Source organism: Megalobrama amblycephala, linkage group LG15, assembly GCF_018812025.1.
Source record: "Megalobrama amblycephala isolate DHTTF-2021 linkage group LG15, ASM1881202v1, whole genome shotgun sequence".
NCBI lineage: Eukaryota > Metazoa > Chordata > Actinopteri > Cypriniformes > Xenocyprididae > Megalobrama > Megalobrama amblycephala.
In genome coordinates, this window is record NC_063058.1 from 325,165 (window position 1) to 340,681 (window position 15,517).

Consider the following 15,517-nt stretch of genomic DNA (forward strand, 5'->3'; position numbering starts at 1 on the left):
AATTGATGATGCCTGGGAATTTTTTTATTCTGAGGTGATGAATGTGATTGATAAACATGCCCCATATAAAGTTCAAAGGGTTAAGGGAAGGACTCTGCCATGGTTGAGCTCTGATTTACTGAGCCTTTATAAACTAAGAGATAAAGCATGGGATAAATATCATAACAGTAAACACCCTGATGACTGGGGGGTTTACAGGCGCTTACGTAATGACTGCAAAACTAGAACTAGAAATGCTCAATCCAATTATTATAAAAATAGCCTATCCCAAGAAACCAATAACCCAAGGCATTTTTGGAAAAAGCTAAATGCAGTTCTTAATCGGAACAACAAAAATCTGATTAAACAGATCTGTGTAAATGATGGTTTTATCTCTAAGCCAGAAGAAATATCCCATATTTTTAATGAACATTTTTCAAATATTAGCCAGTCACGACCATCACCATATTTGAATACAGCTTATCAAAATGAAACTCCCTCACATCTTTTTTGTTTTAAAATGATCTCACCACAGGAAGTGCTTAAAGTTATACGTAAAATGAAAACCAATACGAGTGCTGGGCCTGACGGCATTGAAGCAAAATTTATAAAATATGCTGACTATATTCTTATGTATCCCTTGGCAGAGCTTTTTAACTTGTCTTTTACAACCAATTCATTGCCATCTATCTGGAAATGTGCCAGATTAACACCAGTGTTCAAAGGGGGGGATTCTACAGATATCAACAATTATAGACCTATTTCAATTATATGTGCTGTCCAAAAGATATTTGAAAAACTAATGTTTAATCAACTATCATCATATGTCAACAACAATAATATTTTATCTCCCTGTCAATCAGGGTTTAGATATAACTACTCAACAACAACAGCTTTACTTAATCTCACCAATGATATCTTAATAGGTTTTGATAAGCAGGAGTCTACCGGTGCAATTTTTATAGATTTCACCAAAGCTTTTGACACTGTTGACCACTATCTTTTGCTGGACAAGCTTTATTCAATTGGTGCCTCCAGAGAGGTACTGCTCTGGTTCAATTCGTATCTACATTGTCGAAAACAATTTGTCATGGTACAGGGTAAATCTTCAGAGACTAACATAATTATTAAAGGTGTTATACCATATATTTATCAGAGGGAAAACAACTCGAAAGCACAAACTCTTTTAAATATTTGGGGGTGTGGGTTGACCCAGAACTTACCTTTAAACCACACATTGATTATATATTTAAAAAAGTCCATGCATGTCTTGGTCAGCTCTACAGATCAATCAATAGCTTTACACAAACGATTAGGAAAAGAATAGTACAGCAACTTATTCTGCCAATAATTGATTATGGGGATGTAATCTATCAAAATGCAACAGAATCCGCTCTTTAACCTATAACCATATTAACCAATTCACTATGCAGATTTGTTTTAAAATGTCATTACAACACTCATCACTGCTTAATGTATAACTCTCTTAATTGGCTGCAGCCGAAAGAAAGGAGAACATTCCATTGGTTAATCTTAATCTTTAAGTGCATTTATTATGATTTTCCTTATTATCTGAAACAATACTTGGTACCACTTAGGTCCTCATATGCTCTTAGAAATTTAACATCTCCTTTCTTTCGAGTTCCTTCTGTTAAAAGAGAAACTGGAAAGAAGGCCTTTTGCTTTAAGGCTCCGTCAGATTGGAATAATTTGCCAGCTGCTCTCCGTTCTCTAACGACATTACAACTGTATAAATCCTCATTATACTTCTATTTAAATATGCCTTGCACTTGTTATTGATGTGCCATATTATAAATGTTTTTAATATCATTATTCCCATGTTTGGTATTCTTATTACAGATGAATGTCTATCTTGTATATGTATCAGAAGTATTTATATGTTATAATAATTTATACCAAATAACCTGTATGAATTATGTGAAATCTTATAAAGGACAGTGACTTAATGTTTATCCAATGTAAAAGAGATTGTCACCATTAAAAGGTGAGGATTCTGAGGGAACAGGGTTGGAGACGTGTTAAGCAGGACAATTGTTAGTCATTTATTGGATATGTGTTTTTGTTATGTGTTTATTGTATAATGTGGGATGTATTGTGATGTTGTACATGTAACAGCTATCCTTGTGCTTTAGGACCCCCTCGAAAAAGAGATGGATCATCTCAAGGGGCTATCCTTAAATAAATAAATAAATAAATAAATTTGACTGCAAATAAAATAATTTTGATTATTTAGATTTACATTCTTGAGTATTCTAACATTAAGTTCCTTTAAGTTCAACCTTTAAGTTCAACCCTGAATTATGTGGTCAGGAGTAAAGCTTTTGCATGTTTTTACTTGAGCTGAGCCCATTTGTATTTATCAAACTCATCACAAATGAATTTTTGGACAAACTAACAAACTGCATATTAGCACAGGTTTTTGAACTCCATTGCCTACATGGTTGAATCATTAATCAGATGATCAATACAGATGTTTTGAAGGACCTCCTTTAGCATGAGAGTCCCTTTAAAAGAGACGGTCCAGTTGATCTCATGACCTGGATGATCGCTCGTCATCATGGCTCTGAATATGAGCTGCTGTTGGAAAGGGTTTCTTCTGCTCTCTTTCCTCCTGATATGTGTCAATGGACAAACAAGGCCGTGAGTCTTTAACCATTTCTGCTGAGGAAGGCAGACATGGTTTGTTTTCTAAGTGTGATAAATTAGTAGTATACCTTTAGTCATTGTGTCAGATAAGTCTTGATGCTTTCTCCTGTATTTATTAAACTGATCTGTGTTGCACAGTAGAGGTTTGCTGTTTGAAACACAACTTAAGGCATGTATAACATGACTCATAATTGATTCATCATTGATTTTTGCTCCCAGTTTAATTTTTTGTTATATTTCTTAATGTATCTAACTACACAGGCAATATTGTATGATAATTGTGTCTGGACAGATCTTTCATGGTGACATTTCCTGCTGTGATTGAGTCGGGATCTGAGGCCAAACTGTGTGCAAGTCTTCTCAAGCCCAATGAAAGCCTTGTCATGAACATTCATCTTGTTCATGGAAACCAGAGCACGTTACTGCTGCAGGAGAAAGCCGAGGAGGAGTTTCACCGCTGCTTTAACTTCAAGGTCTGCCATCAACAAAATGTGCCCAAGATGATGACAATATAATCGAATATGTTCGTTTCAGCATAATGCATCTAGTTTTTGTGATGGCAGGTTGTAAATACAGTACATAATTTCTCATCAGGTTCCTCTGGTCGAAGCAGAATCAGTGCAGAATATAAAGGTAGAACTTCACGGAAAGGCTTTCAATATGACCGAAGAGAGAAAAGTCATGTTCAAGCCTCTGACCTTTATCCATCCTCTGACCTTTATCCAGACTGATAAACCCATCTATAATCCAGGACAGACAGGTGAGCTGTGAATGCTTCAAAGACTAAACCTCAGTAAATAATGCTGGTGTCACTGACATCTAATACACATCAAGTAAAGCACGTTATGGTCATGCAGTGAGCTGATGTTTCACCATAGGTCAAAAATGACAAATGTTGCACAAACCAGCAGATGGTGAAAGAGTATGAAGTACACATGTATTTCACACTTTTACACAGAAAAGAGGAGCAGAAGAAAAGACAAGGGAAGCAGATAAGTTTGAGGAGCTTTGGAAACATGAGAATTGGTCATCTAGTGTGTGTTTGAACAATCCCCTCACATTATTCAGCCTAAATACTGTAATTACAAATATCTGATGAAGTAAATCTCTTGATATCAGTATCTCTATGACTTTATTTTATATGAAATCTAGAGATGCTATAGACCAGGGGTGTCTAACTTAGTTCCTGGAGAGCCACAGCCCTACAGAGCAAAAGACATGTTCACCCAGCAGCAGAATGCAGTTGTCAACCCTGTATTTGGTCCTTAATACGGTTACGTTCACACACATTTCAGTCATTGAGTGAAATATTGACTGACTGTCCCTTACATAAGAGCTGAAGACGTCAAAAGTGGAGTTTTCTTTAATACACATTTCTATTTTACAGTAAACTTCAGAGTTGTTTCCATGGATACAAACTTTGCACCCCTTGTTCAGCAGGTCTGATGTGTTTATCTTGCATTGTTGAATACACGTTTAATAAATAAACACATTTTTAGCTTTTAATCTTTAATTACTCTTTGCTCTTTTACAGTATAGTAGAGTGGTTCTTGAGGTAAGAACACAAAACTGTCTGTGCAGTCATTACAAACACACCTTTCAAATCTGATTCTATTACCTTTGCAATTATTGCATTTTCAGTAGGCTAATTAAACATTTCTTCATTGATAGTCAGGATGTTACTAAATCTCTGCACTGTGGCTTTGGTATTAAACAGGACAGTAAAGGTAACCGGATTGGTCAATGGACAAATGTTTCTTCACCAAGGTGGATTTTGCAGCGTTCTTATGAATTAAACCCCGAGGCCCGTGAAGGCATGTACAAACTGAAGGCTTTTATTAGTGACTGGATGATCTCACATCATTTTGAGGTGAAAAAGTATGGTAAGTCATAAAAACAAATGATTGCATTGTTGCGTGGGAAGAATTTCAATAATATGTTTGAATATTAATATCTAATTTGACTACTGATTTCTGCCTTCTGACTTCTAGTTTTGCCTAAGTTTGAAGTTACTGTAAAAAGCCAGAATAAATTAAATTTTGAAGAAGAGGAACTGATAATTGAGGTTTGCGGAAAGTGAGTGGTTTATTTTATTTCCTGCATTAAGAGAGCATTGTGTTCGTCCATTCTTGGCACAATTAAGTTGCTTGATTTAATTGATAATTAAATCAGTTACTTACTGTAACACCCATCCTAATATATCAGATGCTTAACTCAAGCCTGGGCTGTAGATCAGTTGCTTGTACCTTTTTCATAGATACACGTACGGACAGCCCGTAGCTGGTAAATCATGGGTGAAAGTGTGCCGTGATCATTCCCAGTCCCATCATTTTCTTTACTACTTCCATCAAATCACTTCAGTGTGTTTAGAGGAAACCATTGAGGTATATGAGTTGAAACGCAGTAATAGTGCATTGTCTTTCCTCCATTTCTCCAATTAATTAGTCAGTATGCTATGTTTGTGTTCATTCATTATAATTAGATAAAAAAGACAGGCTGTGCCATCCATACCTTAGATACATCAGTCTTTCTGAACACCACACTAAAGGCTGTCCTGCAGAATTCCCTTCATGTTGAGGCAGTGCTGACGGAAGAAGGAACAGGTGAGCTGTTGGATTTGGTCAGATCCCATTACCCACATTTATTGAATTTCTCATTTTTGATGTTTTACTCTTATTTGAAGAAATACTTATTTTGGTGTTTTTACTATTTACAGAGATCACCATGAGACAATCTAAATTTGTATCTCTCACTCATGAAATTGGTAACGTCACATTTATTGACCTTCCCAAAACATATGAACATGGATCAGTTATAGAAGGAAAAGTAAGTATGTCTCTCTTTAACACCATTGATATGTACAGAATTATTCTGTCATTTATTCCTTCAAAACCTTATTTTCAACAGATCAAACTCTCAAATTTAAAAGGCGCACCAATTCAAAACAAACAGGTTTATCTTATAGAGGATAAACATTGGACTTCAAAACTGCTCCTAAATCTCACGACAGACAGCGATGGACTGGCCAGCTTCTCTCTCAATACATCCAGTCTTTCTGAACAGGATATTGACCTAATTGTAAGAGAGTTTGTGTTCACTTTTCTTTTGTGTTCAATTGCACGAGTTATTTGTGATTCTTTGTTATCCAGGCAAGTGTCTATCAAGGGGGGCGTTTTTATGACCACAACAGGCCTCACATCTCTGCGGATAAAAAAACAGTTCAGCTCCTCCATCCTGTTGCATATCCTGTTCCATATCCACACAATCCAACAAGTGAACTGATTATAGAGAATACTAAGCAGCCATTAAAGTGTGACTCTGAGTTTACAGCCACCATCAAGTATTCGTTTCTTGGGGAGACAGTTGAAGACTTCAAAACTGACATTGTCTATATGGTGAGAACATGCACAGTATGTTCATTCTTACAGTGATGTTTTTGTTTAACAGTGATAACTGGATGCCTGTTTCAGGTCTTGTCCAGAGGAGTGATCGTTCATCATGGATATGAGAAGGTTGAAGTGAAATCTTCTAATGGAGTAGCAAGAGGCACGGTGTCATTCAAACTGTCTGTTGGTGGATATCTGTCTCCTGTAATGCAGATTCTGGCGTACTGTGTTCTGCCCAGTGAAGATGTTGTTGCTGGTAGCAGAAATTTTGACACTGAAAAGTGTTTCAAAAACAAGGTGTGTATTGTAGCTTTAGAAATGAGCCTCTTTAAACTGTATTACTGACTCAATTCTAAAATAAAGCCTATTCACTGTATGTCACAGGTGTCTCTGCAGTTTTCTCCTGCTAAAGCAGTTCCTGGTGAGAAAAACACTCTCCAGCTCTCAGCTCAGCCTGGTTCGCTGTGTGGCCTCAGTGCTATAGATCAGAGCATCCTGATCCTGAAGTCTGGACAACGCCTGGATACTGACAAGGTGCAGATGCCTAAAGATTTAGGGCCCTATTTTAACGATCTAAACGCAAAGTGTAAAGCGCATGGCGCAGGTGCACTCAGGGCATGTCCAAATCCACTTTTGCTATTTTAACGACGGAAAAACGGTCCGTGCGCTGGGGCACATTTTTGAAATGGGTTGTCCCTATTCTCTTAATGAGTAATGGGCGTAACGTTCAATAAACCAATCAGAGTGTCATCTCCCATTCCCTTTAAGAGCGAGATGCGCTCGCGCTATAGCGGATTGCTATTTACATGGCGGAATTTGTTGGCGGAAAAGCTGAACGCTTTTCAAGCGAAGAAACCGATCTGCTCGTGCGCGAAGTTAAAGCGGGCTTGCAAATGCAGGCTTTCAAATAGCTCCGCGCGATGAGTCAGTTAATACATATGTGTGTGTATTGGCACGATTGTTCAATTAATTAGCCAATTTCGTTCATCATTATAAGTAGTAATAGGCTGAATTGAAAACAGGTAGCCTAATTCTAATACACGCAATGAGTATTCATCATTACATTTTTATATTTATGTAGCCTACACAATAATATTCTTTTACACTGTAATCCTTTTGTTTTTAATATTTGGCATGTTTGTGTGATGCGCATCCCTGTGTGTAATAAGCAAAGTCAACGCGCACTGTGGACGCGCCCAGAGGCGCAGTTTCTACCAACGCGCTCTAACAAAAAAATATTGCGCCATTGACTTGAGACTTTAGACCAGGTTTGAGTTGGTCTATGGCGTAGTCTATTTTCAGCTCCTTAAAATAGCAATGCGCCTGAACACACCTCTTTTTTAGACCAGCACGCCCATGGGCGCACTAACTGGCGCAAATGCATTTACTAATTTAAGGACGTGGCGCTGAATGGGAAAACGCGAACGGCGCCGGACGCAAACTAGCAAACACACTTGCGCTGCGCCTTGCGTTGCATTGCGCCGGGTGTAATATGGGGCCCTTAGTATTGAACTGTGACAGTGTGAATCAGACTTTAGTTATTACTGCTCTGATCCATCAGTGTTTAAACTGACATCCGTTCTCAGCAGATTTAACATTAATCTTCATTCTTTCTCACCAGAATGCATTTAAAGTTTTGTTGGAAAATACATGATTTATTTAGTGTAGAATTTTTAGAAATCATACTGATAGTGTGTGAATGTGGTCCCGTCACAGATCTTCAACCTGCTGCCAGTGCAATCGAGGTCAGATTTTCCTTACGCTGTTGAAGATGAGCAGGAGCAGGAGTGTCTGCACATGAGACCCCATCAACGTGTGCCGACAGGCAAAGCCTATGAATCCTTGAAGGTAACGGGTGCAGTAGATGATGATTAGTAGAGTAAATACTGCACATGCACCCCCTTGACTATACTGACAATTAAAAGTAATTTGAATTTTCTTGGCTTTTATTGTGGTTCATCTTTTCCATTTGACAGAGAGTGGGATTGAAGATGGCAACAAATTTGGTTGTGCGATTCCCTCGGTGTCTGTCATACAGTGGCTATACGCTAGGTACATCATGTACTGGTATTACAATTCAAGCTCTAATGTTTAAATATGTATGTGTTAGTAATGAAATATATTTCAAAAAATAAAATTGTGAGACTTGTTCAATTTGTACTCAATTATAGTGATGTGACAAAGGATTTTCTGGGGTTATTAACTTTGAATCAGTTATCGTTGGTAAAAAAAACCTAACTATTTAACTTTTGTAAAATAAAATCAACACATTAACTTTGGCAGCCCTAAAATCTAAATAAACTGAAACTAGAAAACTTTGATAACACTAAAATAATTCAGTATATGAAAATAAAATAATGTATATTAGAAAGATGATCCAACTTCCATTTGCTGTTCATATATGACTGATATAGACTTGGTTATTTTGAGGTGCTGTTCAAATACATAAAATATAAAACTATAAAATATCACTTTTTTCCAGAGATAGCTCCTGCTCCATTGCCTCCACAAGTGTCTTTTTCATTGCAACCTGATTTTAGTGCTGGTGATTTTATAACCACTGACAGAGATTCTCCAGTAGTTACGGTTCGGTCCGTCTTTCCAGAAACCTGGATCTGGGAACTTGTTGAAGTGGGGTATGTGAAGCGTAATCGTATATTTAACATCACATTTATCTTATTACTCATCTTTAATACATCATCTCCCATCACGACCACAGGACAGAAAATACATTGCTTGCTTTGCAGATTCTGAATCAGTTTTTTTAATCATCTGTGTGTTGAAACAATGGCAGAATCAAATATGCCTATTGTTGTATTTCCTCCACAGGGACTCTGGATCAGCTCAGATTCCTGTCACGGTTCCTGACACCATCACTTCTTGGGAGACGGAGGCCTTCTGTCTGTCCTCCGAAGGTCTGGGTCTGGCTCCTCCTGCTCAGCTGACAGTTTTCCAGCCCTTCTTCCTGGAGCTCTCTCTGCCTTACTCCATCATCCGTGGGGAGATCTTTGAGCTGAAGGCCACTGTCTTCAACTATCTGTCCAAGTGCATCATGGTGAGATTTCAGACTCAGTCTAATCAAATCATATCCAATATGCCACTAATCATGTGTGATTGATTGACAGGTTAAAGTGACTCCAGCTCCTTCATCAGACTACACTCTCAAAGCCTCCTCTGATGATCAGTATTCATCCTGTCTATGTGCTGCTGGAAGAAAAACCTTTAAATGGATCCTCAGTCCTTCTGTTCTTGGTGAGTTTTCCAGTCTGAATCGTTGTTTCTCAGTGTTTGTGTCTGCTGCATCTTCATGTACATGTCTTGTGCTGCAGGAGTCTTGAATATCACTGTCAGTGCGGAGGCAGAGGCGTCCCAGACTGTGTGTGACAATGAGATCGTGAGCGTCCCAGAGAGAGGACGCATTGACACGGTCACACGAAGTCTGCTCGTACAGGTCAGCGCACATCAAACAGCTTTAATGCTGCTTCTGTCAGTATGATGTGTTGATGTGATTGTTTTATGCTGCAGGCGGAAGGAACTGAAAAGACTGAGACTCACAGCTGGTTACTGTGTCCAAAGGGTAAGTCCACAGACTCTATTTAACATCATAGCGTTACTCTGCTGATCATCGCTGATATGTGTTTCTGCCTCTTCACAGGTGACACTCTCTCAGAGGAAGTGGCTCTGACCCTCCCTAAAGATGTGATAGAGGGATCAGTCAGATCCTCTGTTTCAGTCATTGGTAACATTAACAAATACAAGCAGAAATGAGGAGAATAGGTTTGGATTATAAAATGTAGTGAGTTTTATTTGGAAATGGTTTCTAGGAGACATATTGGGTCGGGCGCTGAGGAATCTTCACGGATTATTACGGATGCCGTACGGCTGTGGAGAACAAAACATGGCTGTTCTTTCTCCCAATATTTACATACTGCAGTATCTGGAGAACACGGAGCAGCTCACCTCAGCCATCCGAGAGACAGCCACAGGCTTCCTGAAGAGCGGTGAGAGACATAAACCATGTCAAGAAAATACTAAGAATAAGAAAATACTGAGATTGTGTTTTTTTTATATACCAAATTACACATTTTTAACACACCTGAATGTCATTCAGTAAAGTTAAATTATCAGACACATTGATTGAGTCAACCCAAACAAACTGTTGAAGTGTTAACCATCATCACACTAAACAGGATACCAGAGACAAATGAACTACAGGCATTTTGATGGATCATACAGCACATTTGGTAATGGTGATGGGAATACATGGTAAATATATTTCCACTATTTCTTTTGTTAAACAGAAATAATATCAAGGTAATCTTCAGTAACAAACCTAAGAAAATGGTACAAAAACACATTTAAAAATGTGTCTCTCAGTTCAAATGATTTGTGTTTAGATTTGTGATGAATAGAATGATTTATTGAATTGAATTATATCTTCCACACCATCAGGTTGACTGCCTTTGTGCTGAGGTCCTTTGGCAGAGCACAGAAATACATATTTATCGATCCAAACATTATTCAGAGTGCAAAGGAATGGTTAATAAACAGACGGGATTCAGACGGCTGTTTTCTCCAACAGGGAAGACTGTTCCACAACAGAATGAAGGTCTGTTAACATCTAGAAATCTATCTATATATATATATATATATATATATATATATATATATATATATATATGTCACAGTCACATGGACTTTCAGTTAGTTTGTTGTCATCTGTTATCTGTCACATGTTCCGTTGTTCTAGTTTCCCGCCACAATCAGTATCCATGGACACTAATCCCATTCATCACAGCTGTCTGTCATTTGAGTTAATCAGTCTGTCTATTTAAGGTTCTGTATCTGTTCAGTTAGTTGTCGGGTGTCGTTCGTGTGTACCTTGGTGTTTGTTCCTGTCCTGTTCCTGTACTCTCCAGTTGGATTATCTAGTAAAAGACTTGTTTGTATCTTATCTCCTCGTCGTGTGCTTTATACACCCTAGGTATTGTAACAATATATATATATATATATATATATATATATATATAGAACACCATAGCAACCACCTAGAAATGGCCTGGTAACTATCTAGAAAACCTGGAATCTATAAGACCATTTAGGGCCCTATTTTAATGATCTAAGCGCATGGTCTGAAGCGCACAGCACAAGTGCAGTTAAGGCGTGTCCGAATCCACTTTTGCCAGTTTAACGATGGGAAAAATGATCAGTGCGCCTGGCGCATGGTCTAACAAGGTTGTCCCTTTTCTCTTAATGAGTAATTTGTGTTTAATACAGTAGTCAATATTTGAAGTGGATCAAAACCTTTCATTAAAGTAAACTTTTTTGATCCACTTCAAATGTTGACTATTATATTTGGCATGTTTGTGTGCTGCTGCGTGTGTCTGTGTGTGTAATAAGCAGAAGCATATAGGCACATATTACTAATGTAACGGGGGTAAACCTCCTCTGATCTCAAGAGATGCTCTAGCGACTGACGCTGGAGGTTGCAGCCTTTAGCCTCCTTGTTAGAGCGTCCGACTCCCACGCTGGAGACCCAGGCAAACAGGTATGGCAGAGAGCAGGCAGAATCGTAGTCAAAGAACAGGCAATGGGTCAGGGCTGGCAGATAACAATCGTAAATCCAAAGCAGAGCAAATAGTCCAAAGGGCAGGCAGCAGAGAATCGTACAAAGGGAACAGACAGAATCAGGAACAGGCAGACAGACAAGATAGCTAACGCTCAGAATTGCAACAGGAGAATACAAGACCACGCAAAGTGTGTGAGGATGTGAGTGGCTTAAATAGTCCAGATAATGTGAGTGCAGGTGATTGGCAGGGAGGATTCTGGGAAATGTATTCCAGGAATGACTGAAACTGTGCCGGACTGAAACTAGCAAGAAATACTTGCGTTGCTCCTGGCGCCGCATTGTGCAGGGTGTATGATAGTGCCCAAAGACTTTCTCAAGCCAACATCAAAGTTTGTCTAGATACACTTTCCTTTAATCGTTTCAGTGTGTTGCTTTATTTATCCTTTATTTCCCATATATTGCAGGGTGGAGTCAATGATGAGGCAACCATGACTGCCTACATTACTGCATCATTGCTTGAACTGGAAACTCCAGTCACAGTAAGTTCATCTACAGGAAACACAGTATAAACTAGGGCTGCACAATATATCACGATTTATTGCAAATTTTATCGCACGCAATTTGGCAAAGGCTGCGATTATTTTATGTGCAGCTTGTCAGAGCTGTACGGCTCTGTGATCAGTAGTAAATGCTTCTCCATCTGAAAGCCAGAGGGCGCTCTTGTGCAGAAACTACAAATATGTCCTGCTGCGGTAGTAGATAACACGCGTCATTCCAGGAAATCCTGTATTATCGCTGCTGTAGCTGAATAAACAGAAGATTGTAATGCTTTGATTGATTAAACATGACTATTAAACACACGACTGCCTTATTCTGTGTAAGAAGACACATCATCTCACATGCTCAACTGTCGTTATGGAGTGAGTTTGGAGTAAAAACGTGTTATTAAATATTGTCTTTTGTTGGACAAGATGTTAATAAATGCTTCTCATGTCTACAAATGTACATTATAAGCGACTCAAACTAGCAGTGCTTTCAGATAGATTAGCATTTGGAGCCATACTTAGAACACTAAGAATGGCGTTTAAGCACTATATCAATGTTATTTTTCGTATCGTGCAATAAAACGTGCTGCCCTAGTATAAACTCATAGAAAAATGACACTCACAGTGTTTGTTTCTTTTCGTTTTTTGTCACAGGATCCTGTCATCAGTGAAGGTTTGTCATGCTTGAGGTCTGTCATTGCAGATGTCAGAAACACTTACACCACTGCTCTGCTCGCCTACACTTTCAGTCTGGCTAGAGACACGCTCACTCGACAGCAGCTTTTCAAGAAACTGGAAGAAGTTGCTATTTCAGACGGTAAGAGGTTTGTTTCTGATGACTTTGTTGTCTTTTATGACTGCACTATTGTACATGTGTGTCTTTTGTCCTTTAGAGTCTCTTCTCCACTGGTCTCAGTCTGCATCTGCTGATGACTCCGAGTCTCTGGCAGTGGAGATCAGCTCATATGTGCTGCTAGCCGTTCTCACTGCAGATTCAGTCACCACAGCTGATCTTGGCTATGCTAACAGGATTGTCAGCTGGCTTGTGAAGCAGCAGAATGCCTATGGAGGATTCTCCTCCACACAGGTTACTCAAACGTCTCCACTCAAACACACTATTGCTGAATGTGCTGGTGTGAATGAGTAAAAGTGACATTACTGAACACATTTATTTCCCAGGACACAGTGGTGGCTCTTCAGGCTCTGTCTTTGTACGCCACCAAAGTGTTCAGCTCTGACAGCTCCAGCACAGTGACTGTACAGTCAGCAGGAGACACTCACCACTTTGATGTCAATCAGGACAACAAGTTACTGTACCAGGAGAAGCAGCTGCAGAACGTTCCAGCCAAATACAGCATTGAAGTGAAGGGCTCGACCTGTGTGTCTGTGCAGGTCTGTAGTGTGTTCAGCTTCATTTACTCATACTCACTTTCTCTCTTTTGTGGTTATTCTGCTGTGAGATGATTTATGAATGTGTATTTGTTTGTGTTGACTCTCTCAGATGGCCCAGTTCTATAACATTCCCACTCCTACTGAAGCTAAAACATTGAGCATTGATGCTAAGATTGAGGGAGATTGCAAAAGATTGGGACAGAATTTCATTTTGAAGTTCACTGTCAAGTAAGAACATTTGTGTTCGTCAAAAGACAAGAACATGATTAGAACTTAATATTTACTGACAAAGAAAACTTTACTAAATATTTTGGTAACACTTTAATTTGATGGTTCCTTTTGAACATTCTATTGACTGTAAGTATCTTTGCAACAACATCGTACCGTTGTTTCCGGTGTTCCTCAAGGTTTGTATCTCGGCCCTGTTTTGTTCCTTATATATGCTCCTTCTGGGATTAATCTGTCAAAAACTGGCTTTTGTTCTCACTTATTTGTAAATTTATCATTTAAGAACCATATCTTTTCATTTTCTCTTTTCCAGATATGATGGTCTACAGGAAAGGACTAACATGGCCATTGTGGATATTAAACTCTTATCTGGATTCACAGCTGAGACATCACTTGTGAGTTTGAGTGATTCATCACAGCTTGGAAGTTCTTCCAGAATATATGCATCACTTGTGGAAAGGGTCGATTCTAAAAATGATCATCTCATAGTTTATTTGAAGGAGGTGAGAGAACAGCAACATTCATATGACTTTATGTCATTAGATTGATTCATCAACATATTATCTGTAATGTCCATGACTGATGAGTTTGTTTACTCCTGCAGATCCCACGAAATATTCCAATCAATTACCAGATACAAATGAAACGGGTTCTTCCAGTGAAGAATCTCAAGCCAGCTGTGGTCAAAGTGTATGATTACTACCAAACAAGTAAGATTTAATATGCCAGCGTTGAATGTTTTGATCATGTGATGCACATTGTTTATTCAGAGTTTTTCCCTGTACAGGTTTCCATTGTTGTATGAATGTGAACATCTTCCTTTTCTTTCAGGTGATCAGTCAGAGGCAGAGTACTCCTTCCACTGTGAATGAAGTGCATCAGCCATGACAAAGATGTTTGAACACTCTAAAGTTTAAAATTATTAATTAAGTTATTAATTAAGTTTATTCTTTATCCTGGACAAAATTATTTCCAATAGCCCAAATTTGAACAAACCCCCAAATCAGTTTTTGGCCAACTTGACTAATGAATTCTCAATGCATATGATTAATAAAAGTGATGAAAACAAGTTATGGTGAGCTGGTTGAATTGTTGAATGTGTAGTAGCTACATGATATGGCAACATTTCAGAATCCAATGAGATTATTATGGCGACATCTTGTGAATTTTCTGACACACTTTAGATTAGGGTCCAATTCTCACCAACTAACTATTAACTATGACTTTTGCCTCATAAACTCCTAATTACTGCTTATTAATAGTTAGTAAGATAGTTAAGTTTAGGTATTCGGTAGGATTATGGGATGTAGAAAATGGTCATGCAGAATAAGGCATTAATATGTGCTTTATAGGTACTAATAAACAGCCAATATTCTAGTCATATGCATCATAATAAGCAACTAGTTAATAGTGAGAATTAGACCCTAAACTAAAGTGTTACCATTTTTTTTAATCTTATCTCAGCTCTGCTTTTTTATCTTGTCGTGACACACTGTAAGAGGGCAATTTATATCCATTAGGTCCTCATGCTGTTGAATATTTATTTTGTCCTTCATTATTAACTGAACAGCATCAACAAACAACAACCAAATTATGAAAAATATGAACAAATATCAATTTTACAAATCACTTCATTGAGAGGTCAGAAACTTAACTCATCCCATCACATCATTATTCCTAAAAAAAACAAACAAACAGAAGAACTCACAATATTATATCAGGAAATTTGATAAACCTTGAGCTTTTCCTGC

At 38.3% G+C, this 15,517-nt stretch overlaps 1 protein-coding gene across 3 annotated transcripts; it reads left to right on the forward strand.

The window, feature by feature from the left end:
- Positions 1-2,494: 2,494 nt before the first annotated feature.
- Positions 2,495-14,835, forward strand: LOC125247161 (alpha-2-macroglobulin-like). 3 transcript variants are annotated; one of them, XM_048158379.1, is made up of 33 exons: positions 2,495-2,640; positions 2,939-3,119; positions 3,241-3,406; positions 4,034-4,086; positions 4,181-4,201; positions 4,364-4,529; positions 4,638-4,722; positions 4,904-5,030; positions 5,129-5,249; positions 5,363-5,472; positions 5,554-5,724; positions 5,796-6,041; positions 6,117-6,329; positions 6,417-6,566; positions 7,749-7,880; positions 8,009-8,099; positions 8,515-8,668; positions 8,862-9,087; positions 9,158-9,284; positions 9,362-9,483; positions 9,558-9,609; positions 9,688-9,771; positions 9,857-10,033; positions 10,223-10,298; positions 10,485-10,641; positions 12,066-12,140; positions 12,801-12,963; positions 13,040-13,233; positions 13,326-13,538; positions 13,648-13,766; positions 14,080-14,269; positions 14,371-14,476; positions 14,598-14,835. In XM_048158379.1, the coding sequence occupies exons 1-33, from the start codon at positions 2,558-2,560 to the stop codon at positions 14,636-14,638; spliced, it is 4,392 nt and encodes a 1,463-aa protein (XP_048014336.1). In that variant the 5' UTR covers positions 2,495-2,557; the 3' UTR covers positions 14,639-14,835. The 3 variants fall into 3 exon arrangements, 2 of the variants coding, with proteins under 2 accessions (XP_048014336.1, XP_048014337.1); XM_048158380.1 differs by having other exon boundaries at positions 8,009-8,084; XR_007180024.1 differs by lacking the exons at positions 13,648-13,766; positions 14,080-14,269; positions 14,371-14,476; positions 14,598-14,835 and having other exon boundaries at positions 12,850-12,963; positions 13,326-13,467.
- Positions 14,836-15,517: the final 682 nt, after the last annotated feature.